This window comes from Hyaena hyaena, unplaced genomic scaffold (genome assembly GCF_003009895.1).
Source record: "Hyaena hyaena isolate Hyena2069 unplaced genomic scaffold, ASM300989v1 scaffold_69, whole genome shotgun sequence".
NCBI lineage: Eukaryota > Metazoa > Chordata > Mammalia > Carnivora > Hyaenidae > Hyaena > Hyaena hyaena.
In genome coordinates, this window is record NW_024080702.1 from 1,884,043 (window position 1) to 1,905,135 (window position 21,093).

The 21,093-nt window shown below is 52.9% G+C and overlaps 1 protein-coding gene across 2 annotated transcripts in view; it reads left to right on the forward strand.

The window, feature by feature from the left end:
* TRAPPC9 (trafficking protein particle complex 9) overlaps positions 1-21,093 on the forward strand; it is a 555,131-nt gene that overhangs the window by 128,141 nt on the left and 405,897 nt on the right. For both annotated transcript variants that reach the window (XM_039232979.1, XM_039232980.1), the window contains 2 exons: positions 2,933-3,065; positions 5,896-6,059. In XM_039232979.1, the coding sequence (XP_039088910.1) occupies positions 2,933-3,065; positions 5,896-6,059 (297 nt within the window). The remainder of the gene's footprint in view (positions 1-2,932; positions 3,066-5,895; positions 6,060-21,093) is intronic.

The following is a 21,093-nucleotide window of genomic DNA, read 5'->3' on the forward strand; positions in this document are numbered from 1 at the left end:
CCGACCCTCCATGGTGCCCCTCGTGGCCAGGCTCTGTCCTTCCTTCCTCCCCTCCCCCAGGGACCCCCCTCCCCACCCCCCAGCGGGCTGTCTCCAGGCATCTCAGTGACTTCTCTGGCTTCAGGGCCATCCAGCTACTGCCGACTCCCAGGCCATGGCTCCGTGCGGACCCCTTGCCTGACCCTGCACAGCCAGCCACTGGCCAGCAGCTCCTTGGGTGCCCCATCTCGGTGAGGGCGTCACTGTCCTGTTGGGCGCCCGGAGCGGCCCTTGAGGCTGCCTTCCCCCCTGCTGTGTCTCACCAGCCCCTCCCTGTCCTTACCCTGCTGACCGGCATCCCAGGGCTCCTGTCCGCCTCCGCGGGCACTCAGAGACAGGACGGGACCCTCTTACAGGGTTTGTCACAGAAGCAACAGGCTCATCTTTGTCAGGTCTTGGTGGCCAGTGAATCCGTTTTCCACGCTGCTGCGGGTGGCCTTCCTGCTGCGCGCATCTGGCCACATCAGCTGGAGCGACACAGCTCAGCACCTGCGCCGTGCCTGCCCCGTCCAGGCTGGCCTCCGTCACGGGGCTTCGGCGCTCTCCCACTGTGGCCCGGGCCTGTGGTGCCTCGTGCCCCCGCCCCCTGCCCCGCGTGGCGCGTCCCTGTCCCGGGCGCCCGGCGGTGCCCGGCCTTCTGAGCCTCTGCCTCTGCCTTTCCTTCTGCTGCTGCTTCCACACCTGTCGGCCCCTGTGCCTCTCTCCGCTCTCAGCCCAGACTTCCTGTCCCCTGGAGACTGTCCTCAGCCCTCCGGGCCGGGTCAGGTGCGCTGCCAGGCGCCCCTCCCGTGCTCCGTGTGGGTCCCTCTGGGCCGCTGGCTGCGGCTGCTCACTGGGCTTGTCCATCCTGCGGGCCCCACGCAGGTGGATACCTAGTGACTGAAGGGAGAGACAGTTGTGGGGAAGGGCGAGGTCTGTGGGGGTGAGTGGGTTAGGGTGCGCAACAGCAAGTGCCAGGAGGGGCCCAGCACACGACTGGCCAAGTCGGGGGAAGGCCCGGAGGGGGAGCGTGGGTCGAGAAGGACTTTCTTTCTTTCATTCTCCTACTAAGTGACCCTGAGCTCTGAAGGCCAAAGAGGATCCTGCGAGTGACTGGCTGGGGAGTAGGGGTTTCCAGGCAGAGAGAACAAGTGGTCCAGACACCCGTGGTGTATTGGGGAGCAGGGGGTGGCTCTGAGGACCCGGCCCAAGGCAGTGGGGTGGTGGTGATGAGGCCGGGAAGGCAGACAGGGGACAGACCTGGAAGGGCCTTGTCAATCACGCCAGGGGTTGCTGGCTTTCTCCCGTGGGCCGCATTCGATGAGAGGAGACACAGCCAGACGGGCCCCGGGCTGCTGCACGGGGCATGGGCTGGAGACGGGCAGGAGACAGGGAGACCAACTATGAAGTTGTGGGCATAATCCAGGGACGAAATGACAAAGGCAGGGCTGCAGCCATTACCGGGCAGGGAAGGAGACAGACGACAGACGGGCTAACCAGTAACCAGTAACCAGTGGAGGAGCCAGAGCCTTGGTAGCACAACTCTTGTTGGTGCGGCTGGTTGCTGTTCACTTTTGGCACATGTTCTGTGCAAAGTGGGAAGGGCTGACCCGTATTCTCAGAAATATGATTAGACCCCACAGGTGTCATCAGGTTTTGAATTTCTTTCTAGTCATTTTCAGCAATAGGTGAGAAAGGGAAAATGATAGATTTAAAAAAATGTAAAAACTTATTTTTTTATTTTTGAGAGACAGAGCACAAGCAGGGGAGGGGCAGAGAGAGAGGGAGACACAGAATCCAAAGAAGGCTCCAGGCTCTGAGCTGTCAGCACAGAGCCCCACGCGAGGTTCCAACTCATCAACCTTGAGATCATGACCTAAGCTGAAGTTGGACACTTAATTAACCGATTGAGCCAGCCAGGTGCCTGGAAAATGGCCGATTTCAATTAAAAAGTGGGAAACAAAGTTTGCTTAGACAAAACCACATTATATCAATTTTTATAGAAAGAAGAATATGAGGGGGCATTATGCCAGATATGGGTTTCTGGGGAGGAAAATGTTTGCCAGTTAAATTAAAAAAGTCTTTTAAGTGACCTGTTTCAAGAGGAAGGAAGCCTGGGTGCCGTGACTGGTGACTTTGAGTTGCCAGAGCAGTTTAACGCTGGCAGAAGGTGAAGGACATGGCTCTGGGGCCATCGGGGCCGACATCTGTCTTCTCGGATTAGTGTCCACTCAGTTACTGTGAAGGCGCAGCCGTCAGCACCCTCAGCATCTCGTCCTTGGGCGTTGGTTACTTTTGTTGTACGGTGAATATTGTTTATTATAATTTTCTCTGAAATTTCAGAAGCCATTTTAAAGCTTTCTTAAATTATTTCAAGTGCTTCTCTAACCAGTGGAGGTTACTTTTTTTTTTTTTTTGCATGACAAATTCGCTGATCTTAGATTACAGTGCTTGCACCCATACAGCAGATTTGCTGTCTCAGGTAGCAGTTACCGTAACAATAGTTGGCTCTTGAACTGCCGTCTCTCCATAGAAGATGTTGAATCATTTTTCAGATAGATACTTACTCAGTCACGTTCTGTGCTGCAAAGGGACATTGGCTGCCACTCTCTTAGAGATGGGCATATTGGAGAAGCACATTGTCAGAACGGTGAGACCTAGTGTCAAGTTGACTTAGTTGACGAGGACTTGCAGGTGCTTCCACTGGGACCCAGTTGGCCCCGCGGGTGGGAATATGGGGACTGTCACCCCTCCGTCTGCGGGTGGCACCCAGGGCTTCGGGCCGAGCTGTGGGTGAGACCGGAGGGCCAGGGGCTGGGGGCCGTGCTCCTCCCTGCTGGGGGCTGCCTTCAGGCGTGTGCCCGAGGCTGGTGGCCTGTCCAGCGGCTATGAAGCTCTTCATTTCGCCTCCCAGGTTACCACACCGCCGTCTTCGGCGTCTTCAGTGACTGTTTGCTGGACAACCTCCCGGGAGTGAAGACCAGTGGCTCCACAGTGGAGGTCATTCCTGCACTGCCCCGACTGCAGATCAGCACCTCGCTGCCCAGGTAGGGTGCCGTCCCCCCGCCTTCTGACAGGGAGGGGCGCGGACAGTAGTTGGTGGCAGACGTTTATTTTATTTTTAAAAATTTCTTTAGTGTTTATGTATTTGTTTTTGAGAGCAAGAGAGAAAGAGCACGAGCAAAGTAGAGGCAGAGAGAGAGGGAGACACAGACTTGGAAGCAGGCTCCAGGCTCTGAGCTGTCAGCACAGAGCCCGATGCGGGGCTTGAACCCACGAGCCGTGAGAACGTGACCTGAGCCGAAGTTGGATGCTCAACCCACTGAGCCACCCACGTGCCTCTAGTAGACATTTGAAAAAATTTTTTTTAGTGTTTTATTTATTTCTGAGAGAGAGTGAGAGAGAGAGAGAGAGAGAGAGACAGTGTGAGCAAGGGAGGGTCAGAGAGAGAGGGAGACACAACATGAAACAGGCTCCAGGCTCTGAGCTAGCTGTTAGCACAGAACTGGACACGAGGCCCAAATGCATGAACCGTGAGACCATGACCTGAGCCGAAGTCGGACGCTTAACTGACTAAGTCACCCAGATGCCCTGTAGTAGACATTTTTTTAAAAAAAATTTACTTTATTTGAGAGAGAGAGAGAGACAGCGTGAGCAGGGGAGGGTCAGAGAGAGAGAGGGAGTCACAGACTGAAACAGGCTCCAGGCTCTGAGCTGGCAGTCAGCACAGAGCCCGACGTGGGGCTCGAACCCATGAACCGCGAGATCATGACCTAAGCGAAAGTCGGAGGCTTAACCGACTGAGCCACCCAGGTGCCCCTGTAGTAGACATTTTTAATGATGCCAAGAATCTGAGTTAATCTGTGATTCTTAGGATCAAAATATGGGTGAAGGGTTTCTTCAAGACAACCAGTAGGCAACATGCTTAAAGGGAAGTAGAACACCTGAAATGTTTCTTACTGTAAACAGAACAAAATGTGAAATTAGCCTTTGGAATTTTTTTTTTTTTTTTTTTTGATGAAAGACAGTTAACTCTTATCTTATAAAAAGTAGAAAAGTAGCATTAATTACTTTTTGCATACCCATGTAACATAAGCTAAAAAATGTCTATTTTAATTGCTTCAAAAAGTACGTCATGAAGATAATTCAGTTTGGATGATGGTTCTACGACTCTGTAAATTTACTAAACGTCATTGAATTATATACTTAAAACAGGTGAATTTCATGGTATGTAAGTAACACCTCAGTTAAAAAATGAATTTTATTGGTTTTAGTGTGGAGTACGTGATTTCAGTTGACTGTTCTTTAAGGGAGTGTTGCTCCTAATGAGTCTAATATCAATATCCTTGTGACCGAGGTAACACATTCAGTCCCCCACGTTTATGGACGCCTTCCCTGAGAAGTCTAGAGGACTAGCAAGTAATTGGAAATGCCCTTGACCTGGGCCTTGCCTGTTGCAGGAGATCATGTCTGGAGGGGAGACGGACTCATCATAGTCACGTTTGCTAAGTGCTCTTTAACCTGGAAACTCTCCCATTCACGGTTCAGGAAGGCTCCACAGGTGTGATGTTTAAGTTGGGCCTTACAAGGTTCACACAGGTTGGCCAGATGATCGATCAAGCAAGGGAAAAATATGCCCAGAAAAGGGGACATATCCAACTGCCGTCTCCTTCCTACGGCTCGCCCAGGACTCAGCCCCTTTCCGGCTCCAGCTCTCTCACACGGGCCCCCATAGTTGGGGACCGTCAGCGCCTGTGTCGGCCAGGCCCTGTGGCAGCGCTAAGGCTCTGCTTTCTCCTGCCTTCTTTTTCTGCAGTCCCAGAGGGGCTGGTATCCTGTCTGTCTGAGAGGCAAAGTAATTCGTCCCGCCTGTTTTAGTTTTTCTGAATATGTCCTTTGCAATTGCAAGTTGACTGCAAACAGCTTTTGCTTAAGAAGGACTGCAGATTAAGATATGGAAAGAAGTCGTTTATAGTGAGGACAGGATTCATCTCCCTTCATTGACAGAGAAAGTTTATTTCTCGACTCATGAGTAACTTTGAAGGTGTAAAACGTGAGGTAATTCACCTTGATTCATTATGCTAGTATTTTCTGAAAATGAGGTTTGAATATAGAAGCTCTTCTCTCAGAGCCTGGGGCGGGAGCCCCCCAGGAAGGGCATGGCTGGCTCCAGTGACCACCCCCTTTCTTTTGTGGCTGGACTTCTCCAGAGCATCGTATGTGCTTTTGAACTCGAGGTTATGGTGCAGCCTTTAGGCTGTGTGCCGGGCTGCGCTCCCACGAGGCCCGGGCCTCACCTGGCCATGCAGAGGTTGCCATATGGCCCAAGACCACTTGCCCAGTTGCCCTGTGTCCCCTTTGGCACTTGCAGGGATTGCTTGTCATTCGTACCCGTGACGTGGAGTTTTTTGTACATACTTGTCACTCCAGTCCCCATGGTATCCATCAAACAATCCTGTTTTCTTCTTCAGTCTGTGGGTTTTCCCAAGGCAGTTGTGAGCATGACATTTAAAAACTTTTTTTAGAGAGTGACAGTTCGCAGATCATTTGAATTAACTCATTGTGTCTTGTAGGCCTCACCATAATCCAGTAGTTAAGTATGTTTTTATGCTACACATGTGCGCGTGCACACACACACACACGATGCTAAGCTCAAGTGGGACCCAGGATGCATCTGCATGTGGAAGATGCTCAGCATGTGGTGCTCACCCTCCCCTCCCAATAGCTCAGACTAGGCTCTAATTTGAAAGCCATGCTTCCCGAGTTCCTGCTTCTGGAATGTGTTAAGTCCGGGGATGTGCGTGGTTCTGAGATGCCTTTGTTTTCCTTTACTTTGCTTCTTTTACTAAATCCCTTTAACTCTTCCTGCTGTTTCAGATCTGCACATTCCTTGCAGCCTTCCTCTGGTGATGAAATCTCTACGAATGTGTCCGTCCAGCTTTACAACGGGGAGACTCAGCAACTTGTCATCAAATTGGAAAATATTGGGATGGAACCCTTGGAGAAACTGGAAGTCACCTCCAAGCTTCTCACCACCAAAGGTGGGTTCGGCCCCAGAAATGTTTGTCTTTGTTTGCTGAAGAGACACTTTGAGTAACCAGTGCTCAGAGAGTCTAAAAGCTCCTTCCTCTTTTAATTTGATGCCATCATGAATTGGGTGTGCAAAGAACACATAAAGGAGGGAAGACTGCTCCCTCGTCCCTGAGGCCTTTACATTTACCAGATCCTTGGGAAGAATGCTCTTGAGTGAAGGGAGAGATCCATGGGCCGCTCCCACGTGGTGTCACTTGGGATCCGTCCATCTGCCCTGGGATTTTTGTGGGTTCAGGCGTAGAGCCTGTGCGCTCCCTCCTGAAGGCAGGCCCTCCGTTTCCTGTCCTGGGACGCATGAGCTGGTGGCACGGGGGGCGGGGAGGGTCATAAGATCTGGGTTGAAGTTTTGGCTTCCCTGTTGACTAGCTATTTGTCCATGAAAGAAGGAATTTGGACCGTGTGAAAAGGGTTAATCTGAGGTGTCCCGCCGGGGGAGAGTGCCCGTGCGTCTCGCGTTCCCTCGTTTCTCCCACTGCTTCTGACGTGCGAGGGAAAGGAAGCGTGTATGTGCCTACCTTAGCCGGCCTCTTGTCCCCGTCTGTGCCTCTCCTCATCGGGAAATGCTGCCCGTGTTCACATTCTCGCTGTCTCCTACTCGCTCTGTATTACCTCTGGGGAAGGAATTTAACCTCTCTTGGATTTTTCCTCTTCTGTAAAAGAACACTAATAACAGCACCTCCATCACAGGGTTATAATGAGAATGAAATGAGATCATATATGCAAAGTGCTTGGAAACGTGCTTGGCATGTTATCAGCACTCCGATTTGTTAGCTGTTACTATTACTGCTATCTCCACCACCACCATCTCCACACCACCGCCATCACCGCAGCGCCGCCATCTCCCCAGCGCCGCCATCATCTCTGCCACCATCACCACCACAATCTCTGCCATCATCATCTCCACCACTGTCACCACCACCATTACTATTATCGCCACCATCACCACTACCATTATCACCATCACCACCATTATCACCATCACCACTATCTCTGCAAACATCACCACCATCACCACAATCATCACCACCACTACCACCAGTACCACCTCCACCATCCCTACCAACATCACCAATATCTCTGCTGCCATCACCACCATCTCCACCACCACCGTCATCTCTACCACCACCTCCACTACTACCACCACCATCTCTGCCACCATCACCACCATAATCTCCACCAGTATCATCTCCACTAAGCACCATCTCTGCCACCACCATCACTATTACTATCATCATCACCACCTTCGCCACCATCACTTCTCCCACCATCATCACAATCACCACCACTGTCACTGCCATCATTATTATTGCCATTACCGCCGCCACCACCACCACCACCACCACCACAATTGCCGCTACCTTCAGCAACATTGTTACCACCCCTCCTGCCCCGCTTACCGCTGCCACCATCATTACCCCGACCACCATCACCATTTGTTTTCATTGTTGTAGAACGCTCTACTGTGAATGAATGCATCGCGATTTATGACTGAGCATGTTTGTGTGGTTTCCATCTGGGGACTCTTGAGAATAGTGCTGCTTTGAGTATTTGGGCATCTGTTGGGTGGACCTCTGTAGATGCTTCTGTTGAGCGTAGCTCCAGGAGTAGGATGCTGGGGGGCCGGGGGGTATGTGCATTCAGCGTTAGAGCCAGACACTTTTCCAGAGTGGTTGCACTAGTTCACACCATCACTGTGTGAGTTCTGGTGCTCAAGTCCTCAGGTACTTGGTTTGTGGTCATTTTATGTGCGCTGGTGCTGAGGGTGGGGTGTAACCATAACGCCGGGGTTTAGTTTGCATTTGCCTGATGACCAGTGATGTTGAATTCCTTTCGTGTGGTTTTGGATACTCGGATCCTTTCTTGTACAAGTACTTTGTCTTTTTTTCCTCTTGAGTGTTCTTCCTTGTCTCTGTCTCTGTCTCTGCCTGTCTCCCTCTGTCTACCCCCCTCTCCTGACTTGTACGACTTGTGTATATTCTGAGCATGAGTTTTCTGTTGGGAATAAGTGTGAATGTCTCCTGTGCTCATCACTTTTTGTGTCTCATTTAAAACATCTTTGTACACTCTTAGCCTGTGGGGAGTGTGATGGTCCTCCCTTGGGCTCCTCCTTTCTTTCCCCAATCTTTGGGAGCAAGTGCATATGGGTTATGTGGGAAATGCGTCTCTGACACAAAATGCCTTTATCTGGTGTTCCGAATTTAACTAATTGGTTAGAGGGTGTGGTCGCTGCTGCATTAGTGAGCCATAGTGAGTGACAGGTAGTTACAGAGCTTATAATGATGAAGCCTGTCCTGTACGTTACCTTGTGTCACAGCTTAGCAACTAGAAACCATCCTTTCCTTTTCTCAGATAAACCCAAATGGAAACCCTGTGTCCACTGCCGGCCACGAACTTGCTGCTGCTTTCTGAAGCGGGGCCCCTCCTGTTTGTGCCCTTGGGAGTCCTTGAACAACTCCCTGCTGTCCTAGAGCCAAGTCGCAGAGGCCTCTGCATCTGGCCTCTGCCCCATGCTTCAGCTTCATCTTAGCCACCTCTCCCCTTAAACTCTAGTCACGTGGGTTGTTGGGAACTGATTTCAGTTTCCTGGACATTTGTACGGTCGCTTCTACGCCTTAGGATAAACTGTCTTCTCTCCCTAGAGCTCACCTTGCTAACTTCTGCTCCAGCCTCCATTACCTCCTCACCTTCAGTTCATTTCTCATCCAGCTTTCTGCTTGCTGGTCACTCTGGAAAAATCTTCCTAGCCTGGGCCGTTGGGACCCCACCTGTGTGGTCTCAGAGCGCCCCAAGGTGCTAATGCAGGCGCCCTTCACTGTGCGGCTGCGGTTCCTCGCTGTCTCTCCCCGACCAGCTGCGAGTCCCCCAGAGGCAGGATGATTGGTCTTTGATTTCCATGCCTGGTGCCTGGTAGGTGTTAGTGCTCAGGGCTAGTTGACGGAAAGAGCTTTCTCGTTTACAGAACAGGACTGATAGGAGTATGCTTGTCTCGCTTGCTGGGCGAGTGGGGTGCAAACAATGGATGCGCGTGGCTCACTTTGATATTTCTAATGAGTTGTGTGGGTCCCTTAGTTGTGTGGGTCACCCAGTGTTGTGTGAGTTCTAGCCTTGCTGCCTTGCTGGACCCTCTTCCTCCTGCGGAGACCTTGGCTGAGCACTGCCTTTCTGCATCCAGCTCCTGTCCCCGTCTGGGCGACCCTGGCCTTTGGTGTGCTTGTGCTTGTGAGCTCCCGTGCAACTTACTCTTCGTGTCAGCTCTGTCCCCTCACCCCAGTGTTTTACGGTGAAAATGTGCAGGCACACAGAGGAGCTGAGAGAATTTTACAGCACACACTGTGTACCACCATCCAGGTTCTGAAATTAACGTTTTCCTACATTTGTTGATCACGTAGCTTTCGAGCCTTCTATCCATCCATTAACCCATCTTATTTTTTTGTGTGGTTCAGAATAGGTCACAGATTTCAGTGCACTTTACCTACTAATACTTCAGGATGCACATTACTAGTTAGAGTTCCAAGTTTCCTTTTTTCTTTTTTGGTAAAATGTATATGCGGTGAAATGTATAAATATTAAAAAAAAATTTTTAACGTTTATTTTTGAGAGAGAGAGATAGAGCGTGAGCAGAGGAGGGACAGAGACAGAAGGAGACACAGAATCTGAAGCAGACTCCAGGCTCTGAGCCCTGATGCAGGATTTGAACTCATGAACCATGAGATCATGACCTGAGCTGAAGTCGGATGCTTAACTGACTGAGCCACCCAGGCGTCCCAGTGAAATGTACAAATCTTTAATTACTATTTGAAGAGTTTTGACAAACACACATCTCCAGCCCAAGCTCTTACCAAGATCCTATTGTAGAATATTTTTATCATGCAGAAGATGCCATTGCCCCCTTTCAAGGTGATCCCTGCTCACCCCAGAGTGGGTGTATTTATCAGGTGGGCTTTCAGTCGGTACTTACTGATAGTGAGTCATACAGTTGGAAACAGTCACAGGGATTGGACGGAATTCCAAGGTGAAGCCCTTGGTGGTGGGCACGTCCCATGCACCATCAGTCACCCCTCACCCTGGTTCCCAAACTGAGTTCTCACGTGCCCACACCTCCCTGTCCTTCTTGCCATGTCTCTTTCCCGTGCAGCCCCTCCCGACTCTCAGCTCTAAGGTAGGACAGTGTCATTACCCCCACCGCATGGATAGGGGAAGCGAAAGCCCCAGAGGTTAAATGATCTGAGGTCACGGGACAGGTCTGTGATGACTGTGGGCCCCCCCGCCCCCCAGCTCTGGGACCTTTACCCTAATGACAAGGTTAGGAGCCTCAGATCCACAGAATAGAGTGTGGCAAGTCTATTTCCAAATAGCACGTTTACGAGTGAGAAAAGAAAGCTGTCAGTTTTAAAATTCTCATCCCATGGGGCGCCTGGGTGGCTTAGTCAGTTAAGCGACCGACTTTCGCTTAGGTCATGATCTCGCGGTTCGTGGGTTCGAACCCCACGTCGGGCTCTGTGCTGACTCCTGGCTCAGAGCCTGGAGCCTGTTTCAGTATGTGACTCCCTCTCTCTCTGACCCTCCCCTGCTCACACTGTCTCTCTCTCTCTCCTAGAAATAAAAAAAAAAAAAAAAAAAAAAAAAAAAAAATTCTCATCCCAAGATGCAATGCATTTACCAGTGGAATTAATAAAAACAAACAACCTGTTTCTAGAATATACAGAGGGAATAATTCTGGTCACTTGTTTCCCGTATTAAGAGATGATCTCATATGTCGGAGAAGAGGGGAAATGTCTGAGACTGGGGACACGGGGCGTTTGAGCGGGGGAGGGAGCCAGGTCCCCGTGAGTTGTCCCTGTGGATGGTGGGGAGAGCGCACAGCCGCGGCTCCACTCGCACCAGCACCGTCTTATTTCCGCCAACGGGGCTCAGCCTCTTGCAGGGCCTCGCACACATCTACTCCGTGGGAGTCTCCCACGTGCGGCTAAATGCCTCCGTCTCTGGGCTCCGTGTTGCTCCCTTTGTGCTGTTCCTTGTACGTACCTTGGTAGTAACGCGGACTCCGACGTTGTAGCGCCTACCACGTGCCAGGCGCGTGGTCCTCCAGGCAGTGTTTTCTTCCTAAATGATCAGGACACACGTAAGAGGTGTGGCTGGTCTGTTCTCTCACGGTGGCACCCCCAGTGCCTCACAGCTACGAGCAATGCTTGTCCCACAGTAGGTGCTCAATAAGTGCAGGGCGAGCACCGCTGTGCAGGGCTGTCATAAGGCTGAAAGGTTCACGCGGGACTTGGGGAGCTCTGAGGACGCTTCCGCGCACAAAAGCGTCTAGCTCACGCTTGCTCGAACAAGCCCGATCATTCTCCAGTCTGCAAGACCCGTGTGCTTTGGGCCTCGCCGTGAGGGAGGCTGCCTGCAGGCCCCCCGTTCCCCTTCCTCCTGTTCCCGACACCCTGAAAGCACCCGGAGTCTTGTCGGGGGCCCTGACCACTTGGACACGTCCTCTCTCCCGTCTGAACAAACCCCCTTTTCTTCAGATAAAGAAAAATGCCTGTTTTTATATTCTTCCTCCATCTTCCTTGCTTTCCTGGCTTGTTTTAATTCCTAATCTTGCAAACTTGTTTTTAAAATCCTTTTGCACTCAGGCTCAGTGGTATTAAGAGTCACACAGACCCTTATGGGTCCCCTCAGGAGGCTAAACTGTAGTTCAGGCCCTTACGGGGTGAGCGTGTCCCCATGATCAGGAGTACCTGACGTGGAGACGAGCATTGATAATCCAGTGCCACCAGACAGGGGTTATCTGTCAGGGTCAGGTAAATTTTAAATATAACGTGTTTGCGAGCTAGTCTTTATGTGTAGGTTGTTAAAGATGAAAACTTCTGCCTGTACTTAAATAACCATAGATTTTATTCTAATTAAGCCCAAATTAAAAAGAATTGATTGTATTTGCTTTTTGGTTTTAAATGTTTATTTTTGAGACAGAGACAGAGCGTGAATGGAAGAAAGGCAGAGAGAGAGGGAGACGCAGAATCTGAAGCAGACTCCAGGCTCTGAGCTGTCAGCACAGAGCCCGATGTGGGGCTCGAACCCACAAACCAATTGATCATGACCTGAGCCAAAGTTGGACACTTAACTGACTAAGCCACCCAGGTGCCCCGATTGTACTTGCTTTTTAACAATCTTCCTAGATACGTTTGTGTGTACAAACCCAAATATACACCCCCCTCCCTTAATATCTTTATTCTTCTAGTGTAATTTCTTTGGCTAGAAGCAATGACTCCTTTTAGTTGCTGTAACTAAAAACTCGTAAGTGTTTTGATGGAAGTGAGACTGTCTACTGCTTACTGTTCTCATGAAGATTGCAGTGCAGTCTCTGCAGTTAGAGGCAAATGTGAATGGGCCTCAGTGTTGAAGGTCAACAGCAGTAGCAATTTCTGTATTACTGTCAATGTGAAAGAGCCAGTTTCACTCGACTGCGTGAAAGGAGACTCTAGCATTAAAATAATGACTGTTATTTCTGAAACTAAATTCCACGGGGCGAAAAATTAGTAACAGAAGCTGCACTCTTGATTTATCTGGTTATTCCTTGCAGCATCTTGTTACATAGGATTTTTTCTTTAGTTCGAACTTGAGAAGAGGTTTTATTGAGTTATAGATGACATACTGTATTATATTAGTTTCAGGCGTCTAATAACCTGCTGGTTCGATGTTTTCATACATCATGAAACGATCATGTCGGTCTGGTTCCCATCTGTCCCCGTACAAAGTCGCGGCCGTGTTATTGACCGTACTCCGTTGTACCTCACATCCCTGTGACTTATTTATTCCATAACTGGAAGTTGGCACCTCTTCGTCCCCACACCTACTTCGCCCGTCCCCCCCACCCCTCCCTGGCAACCACCAGTTGCTTCTGTGTGTTTATGAGCATATTCCTGTTTTCTGTATTCATTTGTCCTGTTTTATAGAGTCCACATTCGAATGAAGTCATAGGATATTTGTCTTTTTCTGACTTACTTCACTCGGCATAACGCCCTCTAGGCTGTCTGCGTTGTCATGAACGGCAAGATGTTATCTTTTTGTGGGGGAGTGGGACCCCGTCGTATCGCACTGGATCTTCTGTCTCCATTCCGCCGTGCACGCACGCTGGGCTGCCTCCATCCCGTGGCTGATCCGCCATCCACGCACGCTGGGCTGCCTCCATCCCGTGGCTGATCCGCCGTCCACGCACGCTGGGCTGCCTCCATCCCGTGGCTGATCCGCCGTCCACGCACGCTGGGCTGCCTCCATCCCGTGGCTGCGGTAATTAATGCTGCAGTGACCAGCGTGGCACATGTACTGTTTTGAATTCGTGTCTTCGTTTTCTTCAGATAAATACCTGGAAGTAGAACTCCTGGCTCATGTGCTACTTGTATTTTTAATTTTTTGAGCGCAGGATTTCCGAAAGGCGCCTCTGGTTATTCCATGGGAATAACCACGGGAACGAAAGGAGAAACAGGCGGGTGCACGGTTGAGGCACAAAGATGTACTGGATTGGATGGGGAAGCTCTTCCCTGTCTGCGCGGCTGCGGCCGTGCGGGAGACTCCCGTGCGCCGTCAACTTCCTCGGGGTCGCTACTCATGGAAACACCGTGGGTGTTTGTCAGCAGAGGGTGAATTAGCGGTGCTGCGTGAGCGGTTTGCCTGTTGTTGAATGTGTCACTCCTCAGCCGTGGAACTGAAGGGAGACAAGCAGGCTGCTTAGAGCTGTTGCTGCATGTTCCCTGCGCTTCGGAACAGAATCCAGACGTCCGACCGGGGACATCCTTTACTCACCCGCGCCTTTGTGGGCGGGGGCGCCGACTGGGGCATAGGTGTCAGATCTGTCCCGAGCTGCGCGGCTCTTGGCCTGTGTGTTTCGCCTCCGGTCCCTGCAGACTTCCCTTCCCTTCCTTCTTGTTGTGGCCCCTGTGCTCTGTCACAGTGTAGCATGGCTCCTCTTTGGCCCGGGAGACGGAAAGATAGGTCTTGCAGTCTGACAGCTTGGGCGTCCAGCCCCCGATCTGTTAGTTCTGTGTCCTGCGCCCGTGATGAGTGTTCCCGGCTGGGCTGTCCCCGGGCCCCAGGCCCCCTCTCAGGTCGTAATTTGGGAACACGCAGTAATGTATCTGGCACACAGAGCAGGAGGCCTGGCACGTGGCAGGTGCTGAGAAACTTCTGGGTTCCTTTCCCTGGAAGTGGTGCTTCGCTTCCCGTTTTCCACGTCTGTCTGCCAGGACCTGGGGAACCAGGGCGTCGGGGTTGTTTAATCCAACTCTGAGCAAACTCAGGCCCCACTCGAGGAAGACAGACGCCTTTGTTTAACTTTCCTGGGCTGGCCTTTTGGCTTTCAGAACCCATCTCACATCCTTGTTCGCAGAGTTTTTCGAAATGTTTAGATTGAACAAAAGATGGGCGAGTGTGTTCTTGCATTAAAACTGTAGCAGCAGAACTGGAAGCCGTATAGTCAGGCCGCGTAAGTGCTGCCGTCCCACAGGGAGTGAAGCCAGAGCGGGGAGAGCCTGGGAAGCGGGCTGGGGGCAGCTCTGGACGGGACAGAGGGTGGTCACTGGCTCCTCTGTTCCTAATCACAAAGGAGAACCTGTTACCCGTGCAGTTCTCAGGACCCGAGGGGCCCTGTGACGAGGTGGGGTGCCATGCAACGTGACAGTAGGAGTTACCCTCCCTGCTGAGGTTTATAACTTTTCTTGGCCTGGTCTCTTTCCGAGTTGCTTGTGTTCTGCTGTTTTTAATTTTAAACGTGGCAACACAGGGCAAAATTTTTAAAAGAAATCTTGTAGAAAAGTGGTTTGTTACTTCCTGCGTTGTAAAAGCATGGGGTGTCTTGGGGAATGGGAAAAAGGACTGGGTTTCCCGGTGCCTCCTTCCGTGGTCATGCTGAGTCCCCCTTGCACGCCTGGCGTGGACGCAGGTGGAAGGGAGCCGGGAGCAGGCTGCTGTGGCCAGCAGTGGGTCGGGGCGCCGGGAGCGAGCCCCCGGGATCCGGCTGTCATCGTCATCGGTGTAGACTTAGCTGGTACGATGCGAGGCACACCGATTCCAACACCTGGAGGGACCGCGTGGCCCTCCGCCCCGAATGCAGGTCAGACTGGCACAGAAGCGAGCACCTCCTAGGTGGTGGCCATTGTGTCGGGCCCTGGGGCACCCAGGAGTCAGCCCCAAGTCCCCGTCCTCTGTGCTGCAGAGTGGACTTCCACTTGGATGTATTCAGAGCTTTGCTGACTCTCGGCGTCCTGTGTGCATCTCACAACCCACCCATCATCCACACGGCAGCCCCCGCGCCACCTCCTGAACGCTCTCCCAACCCCTCCACTGGAACCTGGCTGCTCTTCCCGTACATTGACGGTGTTACACACGGTGTTACAATAACATTCACTTCACTTGGCTTTGTGTTACTCAACAATCAAACATTTATATCACATTTATGTACACTCACCACGCCAGGCCCATGAATAAAACATGAACCCTGTCCTGAAGGAGCTCACGATTCAGTGCGAGGAGTCAGGCATGTTCACTGGATGGAACTGAATTCCGACAGCACATCTTGTATTGTTTCCGCTACCTTTGAGTAACCACGGCGAGTGGGCTGACTGGTGTTCCTTCTAGGAAGACATTGAGACTCATGAACGTCTAGAGCTTGTTCAGCTCTGTGTCCCCTCGTGCGCATGATTGTGGTGGCCTTCTCCTTCAGGTCAGCCTTTTGCACAGTTGGAGGGTCATGGTGGAGAAGTGTACAGAATTCATCGGAAGACCTAGCAGAATGCCTCTGATCGGTACTGCGAGGCCTGACGCATTCAGAAGGCAGAGGAAGCTGGGGGGGTCTGGCGCTGCACTCTGGGAACTTCGAACATCCCGACTGGTTGTTTGGGGCCTGTCGTATTTCACGCTGACGGCCCGTAGCGACCATGCGCTCTGCTGCCCGCTTCGGTGGGGCTCAGGCTCCCCAGGGAGCTCAGACACCCAGCAGTGCTGGTGCAGACAGTTGAGACCAGGAAGAAAGTACATATTTTTTAAAATGATTCTTTATTTTTGAGAGTGGGGGGGTGAGGAGCAGAGGGAGACAGAGACACAGAACCTGAGCTGTCAGCACAGAACCCAACGTGGGGCTTGAGCTCACAAATCCGTGAGAGCCTGACCTGAGCCGAAGTTGGCATTTCACTGGCTGAGACACCCAGCTGCCATGAAAGTACATTTCTGAGCATCGAAGCCAACACTCTTTCATGAGTCTGCCGTCAGGACTGAACGGGTCGGCACATTAGGGGTGATGGACTCCTGGCCATGCCCGCCTGCCAGGGGAGGTGGCAGGAGGCCCTCCGAGGGCTGGTGTGGGTTTTGGGACAGCTTGGCCTGGCGCCTGCCTGGAGGAGGCTCTCTGTGAACGTCCGCCGCCAGGCGGGCTGCTTGGGGGACAGCACCCAGCCCGCAGTTGTTTCTGCCGTCCTCCAGGCTTGTGTCTGCGGGCGCCCCCACAGCCCAGATGGGGTCACAGTTGAGGCCATGCCTCTGATTTCGCGTCTCTGTGACAAACCACAACCTCCGGGTCTCTGACACACCCAGCCTTCTGTGTTCTGCAGCCGAGGCCACGGGCAGCCCCGAGGGCATCTCACCGCTCATTTGGGCAGAGTGGATCTCTCGGTTGAAACACTTCGAGAAATGAAAAGTCATCCCAACAGCCAAGAATAGCGCTGTAGTTATCGGTTTTAGCTGAGTTTCCGCCCTCCTACCCTGGTTATAGATTCCCACTAGACTGGACTGCTGGCCGAGAGGATCCACGCTTTCTCACAAATCCAGGAATTCAGCAGGGCCCCCTCCCAGCGCAGGCTGTCAGAATGGTGGATCCTGACTCAGTTCTCTGCGGCCCCGATTTGGGCAGTGCATTAACTGAGCAGTTTTGAGTCTGGTCTGTGTGTGACGGTGTTATAAGCTTTTAAGAAGTTTTCAGATTGAGGAGAATATCTGTCGCCTGGTCTGAGCTCCTGGGGGCTTCTCCTCTGCCCCTCACACTTGTTCTTTCCTATAATCAGAGATCGGCACGGTCCCTTTACAGGCAGGGGCCACTTCTTATTCACCTCCTTCCCCTCGAACCCCACACGGTGGCTGCCCTGGGGACACTGTAGCTGTGCGGTGCGTGTCCCCTGGATGAATGGAGTGGGCAGTGGGAGGAAGTGAGAAGCAAGCATTAACAGGGCACCAGACTTTCACGTGAATCACCCAGGCCGCCTGTGTGCCAGGTTTCCGTGCCAAGGCCACGGGGCCTCGTGGCATCTTTACATGGACTCTGGTGTCTCTCCGCCGCTGAAGAGGCATGTCATCTCGGGATGACAGAGGACAGCTGTCAGGGGCGGTGCTGGTCCCGGCGCACACGACCTGCCATCTCTTCTCAAGGTCCTCTGTTCCGTCACCGTAGTCATGCTTTCGTTGTATGTACTCTGCACTCAGGTTGTGAAGCTGGGTGGGGTAATGTTCCAGAAAAGCAGTGAGAGGCAGAACCTCCAGTGGAAAGAGCCCAGTGTTTGCCGGTCCGGGCCCTGACTCTTGGTTCTTTGACTTCTAAAAGAGCTGTGTGGCCACGGGTAACTTGCTTAAGCTCTCTGAGCTTCTGTTGCCTGCTTCATAACATGGGAATAACATAGCTGTAGTCTGAAGTTAGACGATAGTACTTAATAGATAGTTGTATCACTTACGATTATTAAAAAGGGACTCTAGGATACAAGTTTGTCTTGTCCCGGGCTTTCCTGTCTACCCTACAGAGCAAGTTAGCACGGGGAGCGGGAAGGACAGGCCGAGCTTACCCAGTTAGCTTGGACCAGCTTTTCCGAAGCCCCTCAAATTCTTTTCGGGCATTTGACTGCCTGCCAGCTTGCACAGCTGCAGCGGGCTTAAATCCCTGCTCCGGAGAAGTTTATCCAGCTGGTGGAGTTGAGTCTGGGGGCTCAGTGACACACGTGCCCCAGGTGACTGCTGTCCTTGTCATCAATTCACAGTACTGTCTGGCCCTGACAGAGGGCCCTGCAGAAAGTGGCTGTATTGGCTCAGACCCCAGCTCACTCTCCTGGGTGGGCCTCGGTCCTCCATGTGCTCAGGCCTGTGCCGACTTGCAGGCCGGATTTACAGGGCTTCTCCCCACGGTGCACTGGAGTGGCGGCGGGGGGGTGGGGGGGTCGGATTTGGACATGAGAGTCCAACACTGGCATGTGCTTCTGTGCGTGTGCGTGTTTATGGAAGTATAATAGATCGCCTCGCTGCAGAACATCCAGGAAATGAAAAGTTTGCAGTTACCTGCTGTCCTGGGACTCAGAGAGCCCCAGGAAGCTTCCAGGTTTGCTTTCTGCTTTCTTCCCACGTGAGCATTTTTGTGCAGGGAGGTCCTAGTGTACATTCACTCTAGTGATCTGCTTGCTTTGTGTTGCTGTCTCCCCACCTGGTATAAGTCTAAGTCTGAAGCATCTTGGAATATGTTTGCCCATTCCCGAGTGCCCCCTACATGCCTGGCGCTGTTCCTTGGGAGCGGGAAGGGTGTTGATGGCACCTAATATCGCTGGGCTCTTACTGGGTGCCAAGCACAGAGCTGGGGACTCCGCATGCCTCCACGGTGGGGAGCTGGGGGGTCTAGCGGAGATAACTAACATGGGTGGAGGGCTGCATTTAAGCCAGACTGTGTCCTCATTGCTTTACTCTCATTAGCTCATTTCTTTTCCATGACAACCCATTTTATAGATGGGTACACTGAGGCACATGGAAGTTTGGTGGCTTACCTAAGGATAGCCAGCTAAAGCCAGGAGTTGAACCCAGGAGTTGACCCTGGCATTCTTAACCAGCATGGTGCCCTGCTCCTCATGGGAGTGGGGAGCCTCAAGACAACGTCTAGCCTGTCTTCCAGTTGTTGATTGATTGGTGGAAGAGTGAGCTGCTTGGCATGGGGGGTGATGTTCTAACAGAGGGGGCACTTTGGAGCCCAGAGGAGCAATGCAGGGTGGGAAAGACATCACAGGAAAGGAGCCTTCAGATTGGGTTGTGAAGGAGGAGTCAGACTTCACTGTGCAAGAGAGGGGGCCAGGAGGCCTCGGGAGGCAAGCAGTATGTGTGGATGTGTAACTGGGGCCTGGCGGGTGAGGCCAGGCTGCTCCTGCCAGGGCATGTCTGTGCCGTGGGGGCCCCATACTCTGGTGCAGCTGGAATGCACCGGCGAGCCCTCACCTAGTGCCTGCCCCTGCATGGGAGACCTCAGGCTGATGGAATCTTCTGGAGGGAGGCCTTTGCAGGGCCTCAGTATCTTAGCTGGTATTGGCATTTCATAAAGGGTTGGTCAGCCCTGCTCTAGCGGATGACTAGGCCGTTTAAAGAAGTTAGCATGCCCTTCAGCACCCCAGGGGCTTTGCGACCCGGCCTTCCAGCACGTAGAGCCCACGTGATGTTCTGTCCAGGCTTCACATAGCCCGGCGTCATAGCCCCTTCTATTCCGAAAGCATTTACTGGATTGGAAGATAGAGCCATGGAATATAGGAATAAGGTGAACTCAGATTTACAGAATGTGAGTTACTGGGTTGCTGAGAGGATTTGGGTGCTTTTGCTGGTTTGGGAGCAAAGGCAGTAACTTGCATTGAGGAGTCGGGCGCTGGCGACCAGGGGCACACGCGGCAGGCAGCGAGGATTCCGGGGCTGCGCTTCAGAGCAGCAGGCGGGTCACTGGTGAAGCTGTGTGCGCTGCGCCCCTGCTCACAGGTCGCGGAACGGTCAGCAAGTGTGTGGTCCCTGCCATGTGGGAGACCAACCACGCACGATCCCGCTGCCTCTTTTTTTGTTTTTTTTTTAAATTTTTTTTGGGGGGGACAGAGAGAGAGTAAGCGAGTGCATGAGCGCATGCGAGTGGGGGAGGGGCAGAGAGAGGGAATGTTAAGCAGACTCCGTGCTGAGCGGGATGCAGGGATCAGGACCTGCCCTGAAATCAAGAGTGGGCGCTCCCCACCCCTGTTTGTAACCCGCCAGCCTCCTCCCCACCTTCCAAGCCGCGTGTGGAGAGTAGTGTGTCCGGGGGGTTGTGTCTGTGGTGTGGGCGCGACCCCCGTGGCCCCGCCTGTGGTGACTCTGCCCCGACTCTGGCTCTCCCGACTACCTGTCTTTTCCTCGGTCCTTCCGCACGAACGCGGTCGCGTCAGCACGGGGCCTCGGGACGCCCTGTGAGTCCGCGGAGCTGCGTGCCATGTCCTGTTCTCACTCGCTGAACTGCCTTGACCACACACATCCGCCCTGGTTTCCAGGGGGAGGATGGCTGTGCCGGGAATGGAGCCACATAGCCTCGTGTGGAGGCTCTGACACCCCCGGGGCGCATCGTCTGTGCCTGTTTCACCCCTGGGGTGTGCCGTGAGTGCCCATGTCACCCCCGGGACATGCTGTGAGGGCCCGCGTCACCCCCCGGGGCGCACCCTGAGTGCCCATGTCACCCCTGGGACATGCTGTGAGGGCCCGCATCACCCCTGGGGTGCGCTGTGAGGGCCCGTATCATCCCCGGGACATGCTGTGAGTGCCCACGTCACCCCTGGGGCGCACCGTGAGTGCGAGCGCTGTGCTCCTGAGCTCCTTGCGTGGACACCCCCGACCTCCTCCTGTTGGTGAGCACCCCTCTCTGAGGGTCCCTGGGAATAAATGTGGTCTGGGAGCTGTGATGTAACCAGAGTGTGGCCGGCTCGGTGGCGGGACCGTGCCTTGACCGAGGGCACCACGTGACCTGTGCTCCGCAGTCAGCAAGCCCGCACCTGTTTTCTTCAGTCCGGCTCCCGCCTTCCACTCCCTTCCTGTGTGGGGGACGTCTGTGTCCTGAGAGCAGGACCTGATGTTTGTCTCAGCCTTGAGGAGCCTCATGCAGGGCGTGAAGAGATGCAGTGGCTCTGGAGCCATTTGGATGCTCTGGGTCTTGACCAGGGACGAGTTACCTAATCTCCGTCCGCCTGGCTGCCTTATTCTGAC